The sequence below is a fragment of the Astyanax mexicanus genome, chromosome 7, assembly GCF_023375975.1.
Source record: "Astyanax mexicanus isolate ESR-SI-001 chromosome 7, AstMex3_surface, whole genome shotgun sequence".
NCBI classification, from domain to species: domain Eukaryota; kingdom Metazoa; phylum Chordata; class Actinopteri; order Characiformes; family Acestrorhamphidae; genus Astyanax; species Astyanax mexicanus.
This window is the reverse complement of record NC_064414.1, coordinates 34,445,502-34,471,120: the sequence shown is the minus strand read 5'-3', so window position 1 is coordinate 34,471,120 and position 25,619 is coordinate 34,445,502. Positions and strand designations below refer to the sequence as shown.

The following is a 25,619-nucleotide window of genomic DNA, read 5'->3' as shown; positions in this document are numbered from 1 at the left end:
GTGTGGTGGTATTACTGTTATAAACAGAAAGTTCGGATCAGTATTAGTTGATACCCTGATCAGACGCTAATTTGAAAGATGCTTGTCATATTTGATACTAGAAAAAGTGAACCCAAAAAAGGATGTAGTGTTGTAAGCCTGGGCAGGTCTACATTTTGGTGTAATTATGTTTACTTTATTTACTTAAGGTGAAGTTGTTGTTTTTTAATGAAGCAGCTATTAGTATACAGCTCTGGAAAAAATTAAGAGACCACTTCAGTTTCTGAATCAGTTTCTCTGATTTTGCTATTTATAGGTATATAATTAAGTAAAATGAACATTGTTTTGTTTTTTTTTAACTACTGACAACATTTCTTCCACATTCCAAATAAAAATGTCTTTTATTGCAGAAAATGAGAAATGGTTGAAAAAACAAATAATGCAAAGAAAACAAGTTAATTTTCATAAAGTTGTAAGAGTTCAGAAGTCAATATTTATTGGAATAACCCAGTTTTTTTAATCACAGTTTCCATGCATCTTGGTATGTTCTCCTCCACCAGTTTTACACACTGCTTTTTTTTTTTTTTTTTTTGATAACTTCATGCCACTCCTGGTTCAAAAATTGATGGCTTGTGATCATCCATCTTTCTCTTGATTATATTCCAGAGGTTTTCAATTTGGTAAAATCAAAGAAAATCGTAATTTTTAAGTGGTCTCTTATTTTGAGCAGTGTGTTTTATACAATGCTACTTTCGATGGTATTTCTTTTGCATTCTTTCATTGCCACCACTCCCAAAAAGGCATCTGTGTGCACCCTGTCAGATTTTTACCACAATTTAACCCTCTCTTTCTCTCTCCACAGGGGTTGGAGCATTCTGAGGCGCAACATCTGTTTGATGTCATCCTGCCACAGATGATCACGTTAGCCCTGAGTGCCCCCAAGATTTGTACCCAGGTATGTCTCACAGCCGCATACACATATTAGTGGGTGGTCTGGAAAATGTCTGCCCAATATCTGCAGCATTTCTGCATATTTTCTTCCGCTTATTAAAAAGCACATGTTGGACGGGACAGATGTAGGCCTGGTTCGACAGAGGGAGAGTGATGAAAGTGGCTGGCAGGTGTTCTAGGTTAACAGGCTCTCAGGGCTGCTGGGTGAAGGAGTTGGCTTAGGAGAGGACACCACCACATCTGCAGCAGCAGCAGCCTCATTAGGAGCAGAGCTAATGGAGGCCAAAGGAAGCCATCCGGCAAGCATTTTACTGCTGTGTGCACTCATACGAGAGGCTTTTAAACTGCTTCCCAAGGATTATTTGCCAAACGCTTACAAATGCTGTATTTTTGGAGCTATAACTTCTTCCCCTTTTTAAATATTTTTAGAGCTCATTATACACTTTCTTATTTTACATTAATTTCTATAAAGAAGTCATGTTTGCTATGGAAGAATTACACTACAATATTGTGTACAGTCTCTCCCTCTATAGAGTATCTCGCCCACATATTGACTCTCTGTTATAACAGCAAGAGAAACCTTTTAGCTGCTGTTGTAAGTAAACTCAGAATTTACTCTCACAGGATGGGTCCGTTTTATCCCAAATGTTTTGGCTAACTCGCCCTAATGGGACTGAGAGCTGAGCTGAACTAAACCGCTTCCGACAGATCAATAGGAATCGTACCTCTTCTCGGCTTTGTCAGTGTTTTTCTTCACTCTAGAACCAGCACTAGTGTCTGAAACACTGTCTACTGTATATCAGTATATGAGAGAGTGATGAAATCCCATATTGGAACTGATGGATAGAAGAAAACCACACACTTCTATGAAGTCTGTTGGTGCCCACAGAATAAGAAAGCAATTTGAATTACATTTTTTATTTGAATTACCATTTGTCATATATTTACATCACATAGGAGGACTTTGTAGTTCTAAAATTAAAGTCTGTAGTCATTCTGTTTCATTGCATATTTTATTATCCTCCTTTCACACTTTTATTCAATGACCCCCTAGCATTTCTGTGTCTGATTTACAGCACTGTAGAACTACAAAGTGCTCCTCTAAGATCAGTGGAGCTGACAAATTGGATAAGAGGTGGTCATAATGTTATGCTTGATCAATGTATGACCAACATAAAAGCTTTAGAAAACTACGTAGAATGGCAGTAATGGATGTCTGTGTCTACTGTAAATTTACTGTTAACATTTTCTATCACAGTATACAGCTCTGGAAAAAATAAGAGGCCACTTTAGTTTCTGAATCAGTTTCTTAGATTTTGCTATTTATAGGTATATTTTTGTGAATATAGTAAAATGAACATTGCTGTTTTATTCTATAAACTGTGGATAACATTTCTCCCAAATTCCGAATAAAAATATTGTCATTTAGAGCATTTATTTGTAGAAAATGAGAAATGACTGAGATAACAAAAATATGCATTTCTTTTAGACCTCAGAAGTTCATTTAGAAGTTCATATTCAAAAAGTTATAAGAGTTTAGAAATCAATATTTGGTGGAATAACCCTGGTTTTAATCACAGTTTTCATGCATCTTGGCATGTTCTCCTCCACCAGTCTTACACACTGCTTTTAGATAATTTTATGCCACATTTTTGGCGCAAAAATTCAAGTAGTTCAGCCTGGTTTGATGGCTGTGATCATCCATCTTCCTCTTGATTATATTCCAGAGGTTTTAATTTTTTTGGTAAAATCTAAGAAACTCATAATTTATAAGTGTTCTTTTATTTTTTTTTTCCAGAGTTGTATATTGATATGTAATTATTGTCCAGAGAAGACCTTGTTTTCCATGAATTTATTAATAGAAAACACTTTAGAGAGAAGAACCCTCAATCTGATATTTACTGATTGAATAAGAATTCTAAGAAGTATTTCTGGTTTAGTGGCACTTCATATTTAGCTACTTGTAATCATTGCTAGTATTGATTATTCATCTGCATTGCCCCTAAGAGGGTCTTTAAGTCCAATCAGTGAAGATGGATGCTGCTGGGTGCACGCTAGTAGCTTGTGGTACGATCCGGGCAGAGCACTTTAATTACTCCTGGCCATTTGCTTAATGTAATTTTGCCTCTCTGTTTGGTCAGTTACTAAACTAATTATGTCTGCTCCCCCTCACTTTGTTGCAGCCAATCCCCCTGCTTAAGCAGAACATGAATCAGTCCCTGACCATGTCACAGGAACAGATTGCCTGCTTGCTGGCCAACGCCTTCTTCTGTACATTCCCCAGACGCAACTCGCGCAAGTCTGAGTACTCCAACTACCCCGAGATTAATTTCTACAGGTAACTTGCCTATTCTTAACGTTGATTAATGTACCTCTGCTTTTGAAGGGTGTTTTGCACTGGAAGATACAGGTATTGATCTTTTAAAGATATTTAGTTTGCTTCTAGATTACATAGCACCTCATCTCAGAGGCTTATAAAGAGAGGTAATAATTCTGTCCATCAGTATCATCAGTGTAAGTTTTATATAACATTTTATGGTGTAATAATCCAGTGCTTTGTCTAACACAGTGCATTATGAGTAAGTGAACCAAAACACTGAGCATAGATGAAGCATGTCTTAAATTAAATTACAGTCTTTTTCATATTTCTTACACATTTAAGAGGTTGAATGAAAAATAAATTCGTTTCTTTTTTCATTATTAAATTACTAGACTTTTTTAAAGATTTGTAATTAGTGCATGTATTAAAATATAAAATTAATGTCCATTAGGGGGCAGTCATGTTTAGGGAACCTCATTAGCCGCGAGTTCTGTGCTGCTTTACCCATTAATACAAATATTTTCTTCTCTCTCTCTCTCTTTCTCTTTCTCTGCCTCTCTCTTTCTCTCACTCTCTTCTTTCTTTCTTTCATTTTTAATAAATCTCATAGCCAAAAACTATAAAACAAAAAGTGTATGTCTTAATACCTGGTTTTGTAGGTTTCATAAAAACTGCACTATTATTTGTCCTTGGTTGACTTGCATTCTCCTGGTTTGTGTTGTTCACTTTGATGGATTTCCCTTTGGTGTTTTCTTGTGTGTAGGATCAAATGTGTAGGAGGGTACCTCCTCTCTACTGTCCAAAGTTGCTCATGTGGCACAACACTGATCTCGAGCCTTTAATGGTTACCATAATTAAAACAAACAGATGTGTTGCTAGGTTGACGTCATTGATACACAGTACAGAGCCATCCATCTATTATCTGTCTCTGCACCATCTCTCATTCTCTACTGAAGTTTTCCATTCATCTGCAACATTCAGTCTTAGCTGATGGACCTGAGCTTTTACAGAACCTAGAAGTTCAGTAATGCTACTTGAATTAAGTTATGCCAGGTGGTCCTGTCTGGGAAGTGATGTCTGTTGGGGCAACAGCATTGAGACTAATTAAATTCACTAAGGTGAAAATGTAGTTAGGGTAATAGTAGTACTAGATTAATAGTTCTAGATACTAGTGCTGCATGATATTGTACAAAAATACCTTGCAATACTCTTCCTTTTTGCAATATACAGCTCTGGGAAAAAAATAAGAGTTATTAAAATTATGAGTTTCTTTGATTTTACCAAATTAAAAACCTATGGAATATAATCAAGAGGAAGATGGATGATCACAAGCCATCAAACCAAATTGAACTGCTTGAATTTTTGCTCCAGAAGTGGCATAAACTTATCCAAAAGCAGTGTGTAAGACTGGTGGAGGAGAACATGGCAAGATGCCACTCTTATAACTTTATGAATATGAACTTATTTTTATTTATTTATTTATTTATTTATTTTGCATTTTATTCATCTATTTCTAATTTTCTGTAAATAAATGCTCTAAATAACAATATTTTTATTTGGAATGTCTGTAGTTTATAGAATGAAACAACAATGTTCATTTTACTCAAATAAATACCTATGAATAGCAAAATCAGAGAAACTGATAAAGAAACTAAAGTGTACTCTTAATTTTTTTTCCAGAGCTGTATATGCTGCAATGTACTGCAATATTGATTTTTGTTTACCACGTTTAACCAGAAGTATATGTATATTTTTTGCAGCATTTTTGCATCCATAATAATGGAAACATAACTTCAAGAGGCAGGGGCAGCACAATACATATGAGGAAGAGATTTAATGTGATGTTTTATGCCCTACTATGTTACTGTTGCGTATGCACATACTGTGGTGACGTGCCTATGCCGAAACAATATATTGTGCAATCCAATTAGATACCAGTAGTATCTGCATATGTCTTGGACATTACCCAGTTTTCCTGTTACTCTTATTATATGATGTATTTTTAATTCCTTGTAAAAATAAAATAAAAATAGGGGTAATGTGCATCCTCTGACCAAGTTGGAGTCTCTAGTCTCTGCATAAATAAAGCTCTTTATACAGTATACTTTGCAGTAAAATTGTGTTGCCTGACCCTTCACATCACCCATGATTCTTCAAGTAGTCTTGTTTTCCCACAAGGTTGAGCAGTACTACGATAGTCTCCACTCGCATTTCTAGCCAGTCCTTTCTTTTGGGCTTTATCTCCCCTTGCTAGAGATAGCTAAAGTGGTTTGAATTGTGATTGCCTGAGTGATTGCCGCATTAAGTCAGATGGCTTATTTAGATGAGCGCAGCAAAGGGACACAAGCTTCAGCCAGTGCATCAGCATCCCATTCTGCCCTGTGGCAGGAGCTAGCCAGCAGAAAACAAGTTTTTTTGGTAAGACAGCAGAGGATCCAGACATGCGGATCGTTATAGTTCAGCCCACTCTAATTGAGTGACTGTCCATCAGTTTACTTAGCTGCTCGTGCTCTGCCGCAATCGAGCACTGGGCAATTTAGAGATTGCTTGTTTGGCAGAGCTGTCAAGGTCTTCCTTCCGTGAAATGACAGATAGGCTGGCTCCTAAAGACATATTTATATTAATCTAAACATATGCATGTCAACACATGGAAATTAAGACATTTACTTAATGGTTTTTGAAACAGCATTATTGTCTCTTGTGAAAAAGTGTTCACAGTTTCTAAAAAAAAAAAAAAAAAAAAAAGCCTATTTAAGCAAGGTATTCATATTTCTGGTTGATGTTTTACTTGTTCCACCAAAATCCACAAAAACATGATTGGGTGTTTTGTTAACTATTATAATTGTAATTATGTTTATAGTTTTGGAATTTGATAAATACCAGCTTAAACACTTTTTATGCCAGATTTCTTTTCCATGAGGAGGAGAACTAATGCATTTTTTTCTACAGGACATCAGGGAAATATATGGCATATTTGTGGTGGATAATAAACCTCTGCATGAATAAATGGGATGGGAGTGGCTACTTGATTTGATTTATGCACCTTAACAAAGTGATAATAACCAGTCTTATAACCTGCTTATAGTGAAAATAAAATTAGATTTAGTTTGATTATGAGCACTTATATATTCATAACATGTATGTAGTATATAGGCTACACTATGAGGTAAAAAAGTAAAGAATAATGACTGACATGGCTTATTTGGATGATACTATACTATGTCCATTAATAATTACATTTCTCCACCTTCCCAGGTAAAATTAATCCTGCCTGAAAAGAGCTTTAGAGACTTAGAATTTGATTAATATGTAAAAAAAAAATAAAATAAAATAAAATCTAGATGTTTGCTTAAAACATGTTACATTTATTTCTACTAAAAGCCATCGATTTTTGTTTTCATACCAAAAGGCTCTCTTTCTCGTACCAGCAGCTATCATCTTACACCAAAGACAGATTGCCTTCTGAGCTGCTGTACTCAAAATTGGCTCCAATAGGGACAAAAAAAATGCCATGTAGGAATTGGCTTTAATAAACGAGCTCTCTCTTTCTCCCTGAAGGGCTTTTAGTGCTTTGGCTTTCCTTTTCTCATTTTATTTGCCCCCACTCCTCCTTTTTTTCCTTCCTCTTTCTCTGCCTCATAAGTTGAGTGGGAGGAACGATGAATGCAAGTGCATGATTAGCTTGAAGACTGTAGTGTCCTAAATAGAGAAAGCCATGTATGGAGCGGTGTGGCAGGGGTTGGGGTTGAGGGGGCATGTAGCTTTAACGTGAACACTGGCTATTTGGGAGCTTTAAAGGAGACCTGCAGCTCTCTAATGGTTCTTCAGGAAAGAGGACTCTACTCCTCTGGCTGTCGTCCTTTGTGCAGCGGTACACAAGCGTGCCACTGAGCCCTCGGGCCAGGAGCCCTGTCATTGTTGTCCCGACTGAGGGAAGCGCGCTCTGTGAGCAGGCAGGCAGGAGTGAGGGAAAGTGGCAGAGTTGGATTGGCCTTAAAGCTTCACTTAACTCACGTGTCTGCGGGGGCCAAGGCACTGTGTTCAAGTGAAGAAGTTTGTGTTTCCGTTTCTATGCTGGAAGAAGCTCTAAATTAGGATGGTCATCTGAACTGATCTTGTCTCGCTGCGCCATCAGGCAGACATTACCCTCTCACTGTCACATCTGTCACTGACTTGTTTTTCGAGTTTCTGAATGTCTCTTTTTGTGTGTCTCAATTACGTTTTAGATTGTTTGAGGGATCCTCACCTCGGAAGATTGAGAAACTCAAAACGCTCCTCTGCTATTTCAGAAGAATCACCACTTCAAGTAAGCCTGGCATTAACAAAACCTTTGTCCATGTATACTTATTAAAAATGCTGCAAAAATAGTTGCGTCCAGAAGGAAGGTGTCTGATTGCAATGCTATGTTACCAGAACAATAAATCTATCATAAAACTCTTGGTCATAATTAATGAGCCACACATACAGTAGTAGTGTGTAACTAAACATGCCAGATGTCTCGGCATAAAGTTGTGGAGGTTCCTAATGGTGTCCTGTGGTAAATTTGAGGGGTTAAAGTGTTGATGGTGCGTCCAATAGCATCCCACACATTATTTTTAATCTGGAAAAGGTCTGACGATCCAGCTAGCCATAGCATATTGTCTGTTTCCAATGCAAGCTCTTGAGATGACAGCACTACCATTTGTGGACGAGCGCTGTCTTGTTGTAATAGCGCACCAGAGTGTGCATTTAGAAGAAGTAGGTCCACTTGTTGCAGGACTTCATCTATGTAAAATACAGGCACCTTAGGCTGAAAGAGTGCCTGTAATAAAGACCAAATGTGATCTGTAATCTTACAGAAAGTTACAGTGCCTCCACACATAGATTTGGTCAGAAGATTTAGTGGTCATTACTAAGACAGTCTGGCATGAAGTTTCATTTCATCTATTTATTTATGTTGCTTTCTTCTAGGTGCATTTATTTTTTATGATGAATGTATACTATATACTGTTTCTTATGTGCACATTTCTAGAAATATTGTGGTAAATAAATAAATGTTTAAATTAACATGATGTGCTTTCCCTGTTTTTTGCTTTGCTTCACCCTAGAACCGACTGGCCTTGTGACATTTACGAGACAAAGTCTCAGCTGTCCTCCTAAATGGGAAAGGTATACTTACCATTGCTTTTTGAAAATTTGTTTTATTTTACTATGCTTTTTCAATGTAAGACATTTTTGAAATCCTGTGACATTTTGTTCACTTGGAGAGATCATTCCTTCAAACTGCTCTCCGCTTGATTAATGAAGCATGGCACTGTGTAGACACTCAGACCAATTGCTTCCATGAGCAGTGCAGCCTGGAAGCCGAGTGAAAGAGCAGGAAGTAAAATGTACTCTTAAGCCTTATGTCAGGTCCAACAGCCTGTCTTTTTAGCTTATTAGAAAACTCCCAGCTGAAATGATTTTTGCCTGGAACTGCTTAAAAACCTGGGCAGCAGGCCTGAGCTGCCGTTTAGATAATTGAATCTGATTTTATAATTTTTTATGTATCCATTTAATTTGTTTTTAAGTACTTCACCTTATCCAAAACCTTGATATTTAGCCCAGTTCCTTTACAAATTTGAAATAAATGTTTGTTGAATTAAAATTGTTTGATTTTCTATTAGTAGTTAACCATTTATTATCCTTTTTTTTTAGCTTGACTACCCAGCTCACACACCTTCATATCACTTGTGAGGGTACTATAGAAGATCAGGGTTATGGAATGCTTCAGGTAACAAGGATATACATTCAATATACAGCTCTGGGAAAAAAAATGAGATTACTTAAGTTTCTGAATCAGTTTCTCTGATTTTGCTATTTCTAGGTATATGTTAGAGTAAAATTAACATTATTTTATTTTATCAAATTCAAAATCCAAATTCCAAATAAAAAATATTGTCATTTAGAGAATTTATTTGCACAAAATGAGAAATGGCTAAAATAACAAAAAAGATGCAGAGCTTTCAGAGCTTTCAGACCTCAAATAATGCATAGAAAAAAAATTATATTCATAAAGTTTTATGAGTTCAGAAAATCATATTTGGTGAAATAACCCTGGTTATTAATTACAGTTTAATGCATCATGGCATGTTCTCCTCCACAAGTCTTACACACTGCTTTTAGATAACTTTATGCCACTCCTGGTGCAAAAATTCAAGCAGTTTAGCTTGGTTTGATGGCTTGTGATCATCCGTCTTCCTCTTGATTATATTCTAGAGGTTTTCAATTTGTTAAAATTAAAGAAAATCATAATTTTAAGTGGTCTCTTTTTTTTTTTCCCCAAAGCTGCTGTATATAATCATGCAGTCCTCTCTGAGTTTGTTTACCACAAATTGTTGCATGTTTGTGTATTAATTCATATTTATACATATTTATTTAGATTATAGACTGTATTTACTTTTGTAAATGTTGAAAACTCATGGCAGTAGATTTTTCTCACAATTTCCGTTTTTTTTTTGCTTTAAAAACGGATGTGTTGCATTTATTTGCAATGTAAATAACATGATCCAGCATCTGGACATCTATATGGTGTTTTGAACATCTATATTGTGTTTTGTTATAAACTACCTTTTAAAAGAATGAAAATTATATGTTTTATACTTCATTTACTTGTGCACCTGTGCAGGGCATCCAAAAAAGTAATGTACTTGGTACTTACCAGTTTGAATTCTGTTTTGAAAACAAATCAGTCTATATGTGAGCATCTTACACTGAGTATGAGCCGCTGCCTGGACTCTATGTGGAACTTTGCGTTTCTCAGGCAGCTGCAGTGGAGTGCGGCACTTACTGATGAAATACAGCATCAAATCAGCTGAAGTGTTTTCCTGGCTGATTGAAACTGGGTGGACCCCGTGGCTTGACCACAGCCCTCCTGGCACACCCTTAGCCCAATCAGCGAGTGTGTGTGCTTGGGCTAGTCCGCCTGAATCTCTCGCTCTCACCTCTCCTCTGTTTGGGCGCACGCTGACAGCTGATGCATACACACATGAGCAACCCTGGGAGGTCCCGCGGGTCTGAGGTCCCGCTGGCCGGATTGACGGATGTTTCCGGAAGGGTGGGGCGGGTTGACAGGCTGTCAGTGGCGCTGAGGAGAGGATTCACGGCCCGAGCCCAAGTTGAGTGACCTGATCAGCGAGAACAGCTGGCAGCCTGACATCCTCCCTCCTCCTCCTCTCACTGAGGAAGCTGTGGGCCATCGAGCCTGGCCTGACAATCTGCAAAACAGCTTCACACCCGCTCCTCTGCTTCTGTTTACTCTGATTACTCAGAGCTGGAGCAGGATGTGCATCACTATTGGTTAGAAGAACTTCCACTACTGTCATCTGGTGGCCACTGGGAATTAGAGCTTTAATCGGGCCTGAAATTCTGAACTTTACCACAGCCAATCAGAGACTAAATAGAATTAAACACCAAATTACCAGAGCAAACATGTTAAGAGGCTCAGCCACTTTCTTTACTAAATGGAATTATTTGTCAGCAAATTGTCAATTTGTCAATTAATGGCTTAAATATCGGGTGTATTCATTAATACATCCACTTAAAAAAAACATCCTCAATAATCCTCAAGCTAAATTAATAAACCAGTAATCAGACTGGACAATGAATAATATATTAAATGTAACTAATTAAATTTTGCGTAATTAAAATACCGGTAACCAGACGAAATTTTGCTCCTTTTTTAAATTAATTATTTGAATTGTTTGTAATTAACTACCTGTGCACTTTTTAAGTGCATCGTTTTTCAGAATTATACCAATGAAATGAACCTTTAATGAAGTGAACTGTTAATGGTGTAAAAATAGTGATTATTTTTGCATGGGTAATGCTATGCCCCTATTGCTAGCATTGTAAGCCTGTTGTGAGCACCAGCTGAAAGCGCTGTATTTCAGAATGCTGTGGGAAATTTTACACAGGATTTTTCTCTTAAGGACTAAATGGTCTGTACCTGTTCTTTTGAGAATTGAAATTTTACTGTATAAAAAGAGTGTGTTTGTGTGCTTGTGTGTGCTGCAGGTGGATTTTGCTAACAGGATGGTAGGAGGAGGAGTAACAGGGCTCGGACTGGTCCAGGAGGAGATCCGTTTCCTCATCAACCCAGAGCTTATTGTCTCACGCCTTTTTACTGAAGCTTTGGAACACAACGAGTGCCTTATCATCACAGGTCAGCTAACGTTCTTATTCTTAATTAATGCCCTTATCTTTGTTTTACATTTATGTTTTTATTTTTATATATATTTTTTGCAGTTTACATTTTTTTCTCATTTATTCTTACACTCACTCATTCTTACATTTATGGTCCTCCCCTCCTTCTGTCTCTTTCTTCCACCTGTCCATAAGTTTGCTTGATTTGACTTACCATTTACTTTATTAATAATTTCTCTAATTAAAAAAAAAGGCTTGGATTATTATCCAGATACTACTGTTCAGAGGTCAGTCTTTCCTCAAAGTGAAATAAAATTCCTGTTTAGTCTTTTTAGGATTTTTACCCATGATGCTCTTGTGGTAAATTAGTAGTTCCATTCAAGTTAGGTTTATTTCTGAAAGGATATCAAGAAAACCAAAAATATAGTTCAAAGTATTTATCCCTCACCACTATCTTACTGGCCTATCCAATACCTACTACCTTTTTTTACACTAATATCCTTCTGTATTGAGCTGGCCATCTGTCTTTTTTCCCTTTTCTTCCTCTTTGGAAGTTATTTGCCATTCCTTACTGAGGCCTGTGTATTCATTGGGCTCCATTCAATCCTCCTCCAACCCCCCTCCCCATCCAATTTGAACGTAAATCCATTACATTGATTCACTACAGCCTGCCCTGTTATTCCTCATTTCTCCTCAGCCGAATTGCCTTATTTTTCACCCTCCAACTCACTGTGTTGAGTCAACACACTAAAATCAGCCACCCTCCTCTATCGCTCCCTCATCCTCTGTCCCTGTAGAGATTGCTCGCTGGCTGAGCGGCAGCTCTGAGAAGCCCAGGCCGTGAGTTAGTGTCCTGCATCATTCTTAACCCAAACACATCAATCTCTCACCGTAGCTTCCGCGCCCCATCCAGGTGCCTGTAGGATCCTCCTCCTACTGCTGCTCACACAGAGCGAGAGTGTGTGTAAAAGAGAGAGTGAGTGAGTGACAAAACCAGACAATTATGTCCTGAACACGGTTGCTTCGTGTGACTGCTCAGATCCGAGTCTGGGCAATGCGTTGTACACGGGGACACTGGTAAAGTTACTATTTTGTCCCCAGTTGCTTCTACTTTTATATAATACCACTGATAGTAGTAAGGAAATTTCACAGCATCCTATCACAATACCAAGTTGTAATTTACTGAGTAAACACAAGATAACCGCATGGCCTCCACATGACTAGACACGTGCTTGTTAACACAGCTGCAGACAGCCTGTCGAAAGCTGTGCACCTCAGTCCGGCACGGTTTTGCACAGACGTTTCCAGTCACAGCCGAAATCACGCTTCTTATTCCAGAAAAAAACGCTCTTATTTAGCTTTTAAAAGGCCATTTAAATGCCCGAACAGTTAAACAAGGGTTTTTTTATAGCACAAAAATTTCAGTGTAAAGCCTAAATCTGTATAACAGATAAAAAGAATCTTTTGGATATATATGGTTATCTTCTAAAATGCAGCCAAAATATGCAGTCAGCGTTTGTATTGCGGTTTTGTGCAGGAATTAGTGAGCACTTACAGCTCTTGTTTGTAGTTTGACAGTGTTTTAAATGTGACTTATTCGTGTTTACCCAAGCCCTGCACTATGATGCATTATCAAGTTTGCCTTGAGAAGTTCATTTAGCATCCAGCCATTCTCTTGATCATTATCTGCCCCAAAACACTGATCGGTATATCTCCACTGAATATTACTACATTAGCATGTAAGCATGTTGGCTGCTTGCCAAGCTAGAAGCTAAATCATGTCTTTGGAGTATATGTTTTGGATCATTTGTGTACAGTGCTGATCTGTATTGCTTTTTCAGTCAAGCACTGGACCATTACTACAGTTATGCTCTAAAACTACAATGCAATATCTCATAAAAATGTAGTAGATCCTGTTATCTGGAAAAATGTATGTAATTGAAAAAATATATGCCCTTTTACAGACAGGCATGTTTGCATACATGTTCATTATTTGGGAACGTTGTTTCATATCAGTGTGCAAAACTAAGCTTTAAATGGAAAAAAAAAAAATCTTATTGTCAGCGTAACCAGTTTAGCTGTACAGAAATTGCTAATGAAATCAAAATTCTGATTAGCACATCCTTTCTCACAACTTATTCACATCAACAACCCTCTTTGTAGTGCTGGGCGACATGGGAAAAATCAAATATCACAATAACGATATATATCATGATATACCACATTTATATAAATAAATCGTAAATAAATTTACAAACACGAGGGTATGAGGGTATTCAATCTGTAATTTCAGTTCGTTTTAGTTTTTTTCTAATATTTTCCATTTTTATTAGTTTCATTTAAGGAGAACTTTCACTTTTAGTTTTTCATTAACAATAATACTTGGTTACTCAGCTATATGGTGATTATCATGCCAAAGCTTTGTATAAAATAAAAATAATATTAAAAAACAGATAACAACATCACAGACTAGATCCTGGAGGAAAGTGATGGGAAATCATAAAGTGAACACTCAAAGCAGTACCTTAAAGACAGAATAAAAAGCTTTACTAGCGCTATGAGACGCAACACCTATAGAATGAGGGAGCAGCGGCAGCGTGACGGTTCTAGTGAAATAATTAAAATGTAAAACTACACAACAGAGCGCCGTGTACCACATACATTTGGTCCAAGACCTCACCGAAAATAGCAAACCATGATAGAAACCCAATCCGAACACCAATACATTTTATCGTAGCCTACTTTATATATTTGCATGAATAATTGATTAAATTACTGTAGAAACGATAGGGACGATAGAACGTAAGTAGCACGATAGACACTGTTCTATCGCCCCCACAATATTTATCGTCATGTTTCGCCATCACTACTCTTTGAATGTGTCAAGTTGTCTCAAGCAGTTTTTTAAGCAGTATAAAACATGTGACATCGGTTTATTTAATTAGTCCATTCAGATGCCTGATAAATGTTCTATATTGTGCATGCCTCCTGCATTAGTCTTTATAATCCTCTCGAGATGCACTTAATCATTCGTCATGTAACACTAACACTAGCACTAAGACTGGTGATGGAGAGAAAACCTGAGATTCAGAGTTGTCCAGTTTATTAATCTTGTTACTTGGGCGAGCTTTGAAATCACGCCTAGGAGAGAAGATGAATGATATCTATGCTGGAGAATGAGAAGTGGGAGAAGTTGCATGGTCGGCTGCACCCGTTCGCCCATGTCCCAGTGCGTGCAGGCGTGTGAAGAGGCTGGGCTCTGGTATATATAAGGAGCTTTTGCCCATTCCTGCACCTGGAGAGCTAGCTATTCCTCATCCACCCATGCCCTCTCCCACTCACTAACCTTTAGCTGAATGAAGGGCTGGCTGTTTTTGCAGGTCATTTGATGGTGCTGTGCTATTTTCAAAATATTTTAAATCCTATAAAGATGGTTAAATATGTGACTTCTGTATTTGACATTGAAAGCTGAAGTTTTAATTGCGCATGAGCTCTCTCTCTTCCTTTCTCCCGCCCTCACTCTCTCTCTCTCTCTTTCTCTCTCACATTCTCTCTGATCTCACTTGCTCCATTACATCCTCCTTTGCTTTCCCTCCCCATCTTGATACTTATCTATATTACCAACCAGCATAAAGAATGATAGCTAGCCCTGCTCCACTAATGGACCCAGCCATTTCATCACAGCCATTAGAACAAACGAAATATTCATTGTGGTCTGCGTTTTTAGGCAGGTCACCGCTGACCCCGGAACGATTTTACAGCAAATCACATTCCACAAACGATGCGTCATGACACAGGGTCCTTAATGCACTCCTAGTGCGTCACTGGAGCTGGCAGGACAGCTTGAGCACTGGGAGCATGGCTGCATTTTAATCTTGAGATTGCTCTTTGTCTGGGTGCCACTCGGGTTGGTTATGACCGCAAATTGGATGAAGGTGAAGAACGCTGATTCTGCTGTAGTATCCAGAAGGTTGACATTGCTGTAGGGAATCGTGGCTTGAATAGCCACTCGCATCACTGTCTGGAGCAGTGCCAGTTTGGATCTTTCGTCTACCACGATTTTGTTCCTACAGATTTCAAAGCATGCAGCCAAAAAAGACCAAAATAGAACACTTGTGAGTTATCTCAAGAAGTTTTTTTTTTACTTTAGGATGAAGGTGAAAAGTCAGAATAACAATAAATCCAATTTTTTAAAAGGAGTATTGAACGCGCAATGACGCATCAAACATAAAGAGCCTCTGGCACGTATGGGATTATGGTATATTGCTTCATTATTTTTTTGTTTTGTTTGTTCCACCACCCTCACATATAACATATGAGATATACACAACAATTAAATGTAGTTAAGCTTATGCCAAGCAGTTCTCAATTACCATATACTATGCACAAGTGTCCAGATTGTTTGGTACTGGGATGGTACAGGTGGCCAGTGACTGGAAAAGCATCTCACAGAACTGTCTGGTGCATTTGTGCTCCCAAATATATATGTGGTGGATGTCATCAGGGTGGCTCAGATATCTCAGCTCACATTAGGTGGGCACTGCTTGTTCTATTCAGCGATAAAAAGACAGCGTCTTCATTTTCAGCCTGCAATCATAAAGCATTTCAGTAATTATTAGGAAACATTACTTATATCACTTTATTTCTGCTAAAATTTAATAATAGCACGTAACATGTGAATTTTTTGATGGGAACCAGGTTATAGTTGCAAAGTCCAACTGCAGTACCATTTTAATACAGCAATAATGCTTTAATTGATAATGCGCATAGATTAATCAACTGTACCTTATCCTTTTGAAGTTGGATCTTTACATCTTTTTTTTGTTAGAGATGGAAGGATCTAGATTTTTTTTTCTCCAGATGTCAGGGGCACATTGATTTAGTTGTCTGGTAAGTAGACTTTATTTGGGTTTTATAAGCAGCTGCAGACACTAATGAGTGGTAATGAAAGACATGCTCTTGTGCTGTCTAGCCTAGAGCTCCTTAGAGACCAGAGTATCCACAAAGCGGCTGACCTACCCGTACCAAAGAACATCTGCTCCTGTAGTACTACTCTGAAGATCTTCAGTGATGAAACAAAAGGGAATTTAAATCTACAGCATTCTCCTCTACAGTCTACAGTTTTCTAATGTTTGTCCCCTCTGTTGTTTCTTATCTGATGAGCAGTGACACTAAAGGTTCATCCTGTTGGTTTATACTGGCTCTAGAAAGTTGGGAAGGGAGTTGCGGCCTTGTCTGCCTGCTTGTATTCTCGAGTGCCCTACTTTGGTGGGCGAAGAGTTGGAGGTTTTTATTCGTGAACCATGCTGATAGCATTGTTTGATGTGAATGACCTGTATGTTAAAGTTCATCCACTCCATGCTGGTAGACTGAAACAGCACAGAAAAGCAATCTTCAGAATATGTTTTTCCCTTTATTTTCTCATTTTGCTTTTTATGTTTTATTTGCAGGCACGGAGCAGTACAGTAAATACTCTGGGTACGCGGAGAGCTACAAGTGGAAGGCCAACCACAAAGATGAGACGCCAAGGTAAACAAACAAAAAAAAAGCATTACCACATACACTTCTCATAATACTGGAATTTCTAACTACTAGAAATATTAACAATTTAAATAACTACTGTTTATACTAAATGCAAACTTAATTGAAATATAATTGTGTCAAGTTTACACTGATATGTTAAAAATCATAGGATGGAAATTGTTCACAAAGTGTATCCTCACCTGTAACCTGTATAAGTTGTGAGTTGTTATCTTGTGAAAGAGGTTAAGCACTGGTCAGCATGCTCATGGTAAATTGTCATGAATTATCAGAGTTTAATTAAGGCTCTGTATCGGTCGGTATTAGGACTTTCCATTTCCATTTCCAAAGTCAGACTTGAACTTAATAAAGTTCTATCCACAGTGTCACCTGTGTACCAGGAATAATGTTACAGGAGCATTACCACCCACAGTGCAGTGCAGTGGGTGGTATTGATCATGACCAGCAGCGTCTGGCTAAAATTGTCCATGCGAACAAACAAATGGCTGGTAAAAAAAAAAGGTTCTTTAGTTTTAATGGGACATGGCAGTAAAAGTCATTGGACATGGCATTCGTTACTGTCAAATGACCATGACATGTCACTGTAAAGTACAATTTAACATAGACTTTTTGTTTAGAAAAAAATATAGATAAAATGTTCATAATAATATTAATATTATATTAAGATTAATTATTATATTATTGTTTTTGGCATTTCTTTGTTGTGTTTAAAACACATTGTGGATTAGATTTTTACATTGCTGTACAAAGCATTATCACTGATAATGTGCTCGGATAGTGTGCGTAAAATGACAAGGATGATAAAAATATTTCAGTTGTCTATGGTCTATGGAAATGACACTAGCCTCTGTCATGCAAGGTTTTCAGACATTTGCCTGATGTCAAACCAAGTTAAATTAAAGATGAACTTCACTTGGACTTGTGGTGTTGGGAGTTCTACATTTTCAAGATCACAGAATTAGACAGAATTCATTTTTTCTCTAAATTTATTAGCATGACTTTTCTCAGCTTAGTCTCAACTTAGTTCTTGTACTGGAGTATTTCTACTCTGTTCACAGTTTCTCTGCTCTGACAACTCTGATTCAGCTCTGCTGATTGTTAAGACCTTCATGTGTAAAGCAGGGATTCATTAGTGCCTGTATGTAGTGCTCTGATCTACGGCAGTTTGTTACCCACTAAATTAAATCATACAACTCCTTTTACTGTCTCTCTCTCTCTCTCTCTCTCTCTCTCTCTCTCTCTCTCTCTCTCTCTCTCTCTCTCTCTCTCTCTCTCTCTCTTTTGCACAGGGATGGATGGAATAGGAGGTGTACAGAGATTGTGGCCCTGGATGCTTTGAAGTACAGGCACTTCATGGAGCAGTTCCAACCTGACAAAATCACTAGGGAACTGAACAAGGTTGGTGGAGTGCTCTTTTAAACACTGTTTATTTTCTTATTATTTCACACATAATCTTTTATTTTATTGTGCTAAATAAGAATGGGGCCATATAGCTAATGTTATTAAAACGATTTTTAACTTAAATCAAATTAGCATTACAATTAAAAAATACATAATCAGTTTCTCAGCTCAAACAAAGAAGTTATATAACCAAAAGAGTTTATAACCAATCAGTTTGCTGTCAAATCTGTGAGTGAAGGAGGGTGACTCTTGACTTGGTAATAATTTGTAATAGTGCATTATTCAACCAAAAACTGAAAACTTTTCATGAAATTTATTTGAAACAGTAATTTATCCTTTAGATTAAAGTATTTTGGTCTCTCCCCATTCATAGAGATCACCAACAGCACTGAACATACAGGCATAAGAAAATACAGGTGTAAGAAAATATCTATAGCAAATTAAATCACAGTACAATTGTGGTTCTTCATTTAATGTTATGTTGGCTATTGGTCAGGTTTAAGTGTAACAAAATATCAATATCTAATTAAATCACGGTACAAATGTGGTGCTTTATTTAGTGTTATGTTTGCTATTGGTCAGGTTTTAGTCTGTAATTATTTTCCACTGTTCTAATTGCATAAACAGTCATAATTTAATTAATCATTTTTGTCATTACATCAATATGATGGTGTTTTTATTATTGAAATAAAAGTTTAAGAATCACAATATATCTAACTTTATTATAATGTCAATCCTTCTCAGTCATATTTCATGTTTTTATGTATGTTTATCTTTCAGAGTTGCCTGTGTATCTCCTTAGTTATGTACCCATGGATACTCTCCCACTGGGAGCTGTCGCTAACACTCGCTCTGAATGAATGATTCTTTTTTCTTCCTCAGGCGTACTGTGGGTTTAGGCGGCCCAATGGTGACACCCAGAACCTTTCAGCAATTGCTACCGGAAACTGGGGATGTGGTGCATTTGGTGGAGACACACGGCTCAAAGGTAGAGCAGCTGATGAGCTCATACCGTGCTGGATAAATGAAAATGAAACATCTGCTGGTTTTAGGAAGTTCACCGGTTAATGAGGAATTCATAAATAAGCCCCACCTGTTGTGTTCTGTCAGATAATTTCATCAGTGAATAAGAAATGCAAGTGTGACTGAGAGCCCATTAACAGCACCTTTAGAGCTGCTTCTTTTAGCTGCTTAGCTCCTGATCAGCTCATAACGACTAAACGTTAAGTACTTATTAAGGTATTTTGATTACTATTGTCTTATCTCAGTATGTCTGAATATTTTCTTTAGCAAAAATTAAATGAAAGTATAAACAGATTAGAATTTGCCTTTCCGCACAGTACTTCTTTCATCAGGGCTAATGACTATATTATAGTTAACAACTGCATATTCAGAATTGTGCTGAGGATCTTCTATATAGATGGAGCCTGACCTGATTGCTCTATTTGTTGACATTCAGGTAAATGCACATGTTTGTGTATGTACACATGCAGTTTTTTTTTTTTTTTTTTTTTTTTTGTATGTGTTTCCTGTGACAGAAATTAAGATAAGGGTTTGCCTGTATGTGATTTCCATGCTAGCATCTATTTTAAACATATGTATATGTTGTGATACGCTTTTATTGATCACTTCATCATTCAGTTAGCAATGAAGGACCTGGGAATACACTATTTATGGATGATCAAGTTCTGTCACACCAAATTTGTCATTTTTGTTTACACCTAATTAGGGGTGTGCCATATCGTATCGTACACGATAATATCAGCAATTTTTTCCAATATCATGAACGATATTATACCCTAAAATATCGTGCCATATCACCCATCCCATTTCCCATTATATATCTACTAGAGACAGATGATATCTGTCCAGTATCATTTATTTTACTTTAATCCAGGATATATGGAGATGCATTTGGAGTGCATTATTATTATTAGTATCATGAAATTCTGGATCATTGACTTTTGTTACAAATCTGATCAAATTCTTGTATTTTTTAATGTCTCACTTAGGGGTGTGCAGTATTATATTGTATGTAACAATATCTATTTTTTCTTGCCGTGTATAATATATTTTTGGAATTGTTTTTTTTAAAGTGTTTTGTCATATCGCCAAGAGTATCGTTATCGCAAAAATACCATGAAATATTGTGATATTATTTTAGGGCCATTTCGCCCACCCCTACACCTGACATTAACATGCTCTTTTGTTCATGGATCATGTTTAAATTTCAGTTATCTGCATGAAAAGCCTTGTGTAAACCCCTTTAAGTGCATTGTGATCAGATTACGATCAGATTACACAAAGCACACACTACCAGAGAGTTGTGGATTGTCGTGCTGGGATTACACTACAAAATTTTGCCCCATGATTTAGCCTCTATTTTCTTTTTGCCTCTAGTGTGCAGATTTTTTGGCATTCAGAGTCGTTAGTTACAGTGAGAATCAAGTAATGTGATTTTTCTCTGACCTAACTGACAGTCAGAGTTGTTTTGATATGCGATTACAATTGGATTTGTACAGATGAGTCTATGCAAGGATACTCTGCCCCCTGAAATGAGATAAAGTGTTTTTTGCAGTACTAATGGCAAAATGACTGAATGCTGTGTTTCAAACACAAGAAATGCTGCCTACTTAGAGAGGGTTCTGAGACAGTCATGTCTGAAATTAAATAAAATAAAATAAAAATAATTTAGCCTTTTATTTTACTGGGTAAAAATGGTAACAGCTAATGACAACACAGTTAAAATGCTCACTACACTGCCTTATGAGACCGTATGGGCAGCAAGGCATCATGCCAGCTTGATCCAGTTTTAGGCACAGCCCATGTGAAATCCAGAGTGTAACTTTTACAAATGTAATAAAATGAATGCACTAATATTAGTTTGAAATATGGATCAAGTAAACATCTGTCCAGTACCATAATTGCCAATATCAGAGAGCATTCATAGTAATCTTAACACGTTTAACAATTTATGCTCAAGGCTTAATTTCTGTGTTGTGAGAGGTGAATTTACAGATTACACTCTGTAAGTAGCTGTTCTCATTAGATCATTATTCATTAATCAGTGAGCTGTATCCAAGCTCTTCAAATATTTAGACTCCTCAGACTGTTTGATGCTGTGTGACTTAGATTGAATCCCTTAATAAAGAATGTTAGCCATGGATTATTTACCTTTAAAAAATGGAGCTGTCAGTCATATTCGCTACAGCTAATAACCGAAGACAACAATAACAGCCAGTCTCATTATTTCTTAAGTAACGTATGTCTGCAAAAACGTGTTCGTGTGGATTATTTGTAAAGATGTGAAAATCCTACTAAATAAAACATTTATTAGTTTAAACAATTACCCCAGAAAGTTTACCTAGGGATATGATATATTAGTACTGCATAATTGTAAGTCTTTATTCAACCCAATTCTGTGTGGTTTTGAATTTACAGCTCTGTTGCAACTGATGGCAGCAGCAGAGGCAGGCAGAGATGTAGCCTACTTCACATTTGGAGACGCTGACCTCATGCGGGATGTTCATGATTTGCACACCTTCCTCACAGATAGACAAGTCACCGTGGGTAAGAACATTTTTCATCTTGAACCCACTGAAATTTAACCAGCATTCTTAATACAAGCCTTTAGTTTTTCTCTCTTTCAGGATGGCTTTAAAGACTAAATATCAGAATTCATATTATTTTACTATATAAATCATATTATATTACTATATAATTACATCACCCCCACCCCCCGAAAAAGTCTTGCTTTGTTACTTGTAGGCTCCTTTAATGCATATGTAGATCCAAAACAAAAAGCAAAAAAAAAAAAACAATATACAAAAGTTATAAAAATGAAATTAAGGCATTTAGTGAGGGGTTTTTTTTGTTGCGTTTTTTGACATATAAATAGCAAATATGTCATTGGTTTAGGTGGGGTGAAAAAGTCAAAGTGCTGTCTATTTACTAGAGAGATGGGGAATATGACAAAGTTTCATCATATTGTGATACATTTTGGAATACATAGGCATGTGGGAATTCTGGGTTGATGCTTATATTACACGTGTATGTATTTGTTGATGCCAATATACATTTTAACTTTTAACCAACTGTATGCAAACAATAAAATGAAATGTTTATCTTGAGAAATTTATTTTTAAAATAAAACTAATAAAAAATACTTTTAAAAAGGTTTATTCACTTAAATTTGAAAGTAATGAGACCAGTGTTGGCCCATTGTAGTAGTGTGGCCAGCATATTTTGGTCCTTTTCCACCAGCAATTATCGTTTTGAAATATATAGACATTGGCCTATGCTGACAATAAAGAAAAACAAAAAAAGAGCATTATTCATCGGCCAATGAATGCACGAAATCATTGTGCATTGTTACACGCTTACGTGTAGTACTCATTCTACTTTTCAGAGCATATATTTTTACTGTACATCTTGACACTGCTTAAAAACACATTGACTAACTTTTGATTAAAATTCCTGTACTTAGCTTGGGATAGTAATTAAATTTTAGTATCTTAAACATTGTTTTAAGCTACTCATCCCTTTTCTCTGCATGTGGAGAAAAAAAAATCAATATTGAGTATTTTGAAAATGTCTTTAAATCTAAAATATTTTTATATCACTCTATTATCCCTATTATCAAGCCTATTTGCAACCCTTTTATGCTAGTTTGAATTTTGAAAGATGACAGTATTTAAGGTTCATGCAATGTCACTTATGTCAGTATCATGTTCTGAAATCTCTTTATTTAACTAACAAAGATTAATATTTCAGGGCCTCCTTGAATATTTTCATTTTGAAAAATGTTTAATAAGGTAGATGACACTAATTCATAGTATTGTATAAGAAAGAATTGCTGCATAACTGTAATTTATTAATTTATACACACATTTAGATTTGATAACTATTCTGCCCAAATAACATTGTCAGTTTCTGCAGTTGCCTTATTTTTTTCTGAAGAAGTCCACAAGCACTTGCAAATTTGGTGATGCTGTTGTGCTCTGATTAGTCCAGATTCCAGATGTGGGTTCCAGATGTGGATGATACCACATTGGTTCCTTGTCACATTTCTCTGGTTAACTTTTTCCTTTTTTTTTTTTTTTTTTTAGGCACTTTGTATGGTCTTCTGAAGCAGTACTTCAACGTGGTGTGTAAGAGCAGTCACAGTCAGAGGCCTGATGTTAGTCTTTATGGCTTCATCTACGAGCGGATCTACGAGCGGATCAGCTCAGATCCTGAGCCAGAGCCCAGCTCTGGCCCCAGCAGCAGCAGCAGCAGCCATCTGTCCACTGCAGCCTCCTCTGGTCTCGCCGACAGCCATTAATGCTGGCCTGCCACAGAGTCGCATATCTTTAGAATTTAATTCCTCAGTGCTTTCTTCTTCTTTAGCGAGAAATCTTTTTAGGTAATTACTTGAGATGTGATTTAAATGGAAGTACTGTATGCCTTTTTTTCAGCTGGTGAGTATATGTCTCAAGTCACAGAACACTATATACAATATGTGGCCTGAGAATATAGCAATAGTAATCATGGTTGCTGGTTATTTGCATTTCCCGTTTTACTAGACAGACACATTTGTGACCATGGATTGAAATGCTTTAGTTTAAGGCTGACTGATTGACTGATCAGGGCACATTCACTAGCCTTGGTTGTTTGAGTGTCAGTGGTGCACTTATACAGACTCGGAACAGTATGTTGAACTTTGTAACACTGTATGCATGAGAACTTTAAATGGACATTGATTTTCCTCATTACTCTTGGTTTATGGAAGTGTATTGAACTACAATTTTGATGTGTTTTGCCATACAAAGATCAAAACAGTAGTACTGTAATTAAGTTTTCAAGTTTGTGAACTATCCAGATTAAATAATGAAATACAGTGAATATTCACCAGATGGTGTTCCTTTTGAGAGAAATTAAATCTTCATATAATTTAAAGGTACTGTTGCCATGCTGAGTTGTGGACAAATTTATCATCTAACCATGGATTTCTTTTTAGCAATTTGTTATGCCCGAGGTTTCTACGGTGTAATTTTTCTTTTTTGTTTAGTTGAAATCCTTTTTGAGGGTAGTAATTTTCTTCTGTTGTATGCTTTATTTTATTATTAATAATTAAATGGTTCATTATGAAACTTCCAACCAATGCAGGATCTTTTTTCACTAATTTTACAATTCAGGATGTGTGATTATCTGTGTGTTGTTTCTAGAGCTGCACCTAACATTTTTTTGTGTAGCGGAAATTCCAGTCAATTTATTATTTTTCTGATCATTCACTTAATCTCACTTAATCTAACAGCTAATAGCAGTTATAGCCACAGCTCATGCTCCGTAAACTCCATGCAACAACACTTACTTAATATTAAATTAATAAACCTGCTTCTAATGGTGGTGAGCTATTCTAACACACTATTTAGAGTGTTAGTGTGTGATTTGGGGCATAGCCTGTTCAGCCTGTGGACGTGGCCAATTTTACAGAACGTCGACGCACAATATGCAAATGCGGCCATTATAGGCTGAATTTGATGAAGCCCCCAATGTATTGCGCAGTGTTTGTGTTTATTTGTAGCATCAAGCGAGATTAACTGAGCCTGAAGATTTAGATAAACAGACCTGTGTATCATCCACATCTGATGTATGCTGCTGTGTCAAACAAGGCAGCACAGGCTTATTTACAGCACAGTCAGGTAATCAGTAAGGAGACTAATAGCATTTAGCTGGAACATTGTTTTCCCTTTATGGAATATTCCGTTAATTATTCATAGACAGTTATTACATATCAGTGTAATCACGGTGAAAAATCGTGCATGGCTTCTGTTTGTGATTGTAGGGTTTAACTGGTGTTGTTGAGATGGCAGGCGTTGCTTGTGTGTTTCATAAGGGAAGCACCAATGACTGTTTGACATGGCTCATTTATCACTGCTGAGAGTAGGTGGGTAAGCAGGAGCAGGATGCATTACCATGTGCTCTGCACATTACCAGTGAGTCAGACCCTCACATTATGACCTGTTAGTCATAGCTGCTGCTTTTTTGACCTCCTTAAGCAGATTAGTTATCTGCTCTCATCATCATGACCTCCACTTTGTGTCTAATTGGCCTTAATTAGAGGTGGACTCTTTAGTACCGGTATTTAGGCTCTCAGTCATACTACAAGCAGCAAGTTTGTTTGCACCTGCCCTTTCTTTTTCTTTTTTTTTTCTTTTTTTGCAAACGGTTCAAAATTGATGACATCATGATTCAGCATTGCTAAGATGAAAATGAGGTCAAA

The 25,619-nt window shown here is 36.9% G+C and overlaps 1 protein-coding gene across 1 annotated transcript in view; it reads left to right on the top strand.

Moving 5' to 3' along the window:
- The window catches only part of parga (poly (ADP-ribose) glycohydrolase a), a 39,165-nt gene extending 14,668 nt beyond the window's left edge, over nucleotides 1-24,497 (top strand). Inside the window, exons 8-18 of the mRNA XM_007249481.4 lie at nucleotides 842-934; nucleotides 3,114-3,268; nucleotides 7,477-7,556; nucleotides 8,338-8,398; nucleotides 8,927-9,002; nucleotides 11,285-11,432; nucleotides 16,864-16,942; nucleotides 18,244-18,352; nucleotides 19,238-19,343; nucleotides 21,797-21,925; nucleotides 23,464-24,497. Coding sequence (XP_007249543.3) covers nucleotides 842-934; nucleotides 3,114-3,268; nucleotides 7,477-7,556; nucleotides 8,338-8,398; nucleotides 8,927-9,002; nucleotides 11,285-11,432; nucleotides 16,864-16,942; nucleotides 18,244-18,352; nucleotides 19,238-19,343; nucleotides 21,797-21,925; nucleotides 23,464-23,678 — 1,251 coding nt within the window. The 3' untranslated portion in view covers nucleotides 23,679-24,497. The remainder of the gene's footprint in view (nucleotides 1-841; nucleotides 935-3,113; nucleotides 3,269-7,476; nucleotides 7,557-8,337; nucleotides 8,399-8,926; nucleotides 9,003-11,284; nucleotides 11,433-16,863; nucleotides 16,943-18,243; nucleotides 18,353-19,237; nucleotides 19,344-21,796; nucleotides 21,926-23,463) is intronic.
- The last annotated feature ends 1,122 nt before the right edge of the window (nucleotides 24,498-25,619 follow it).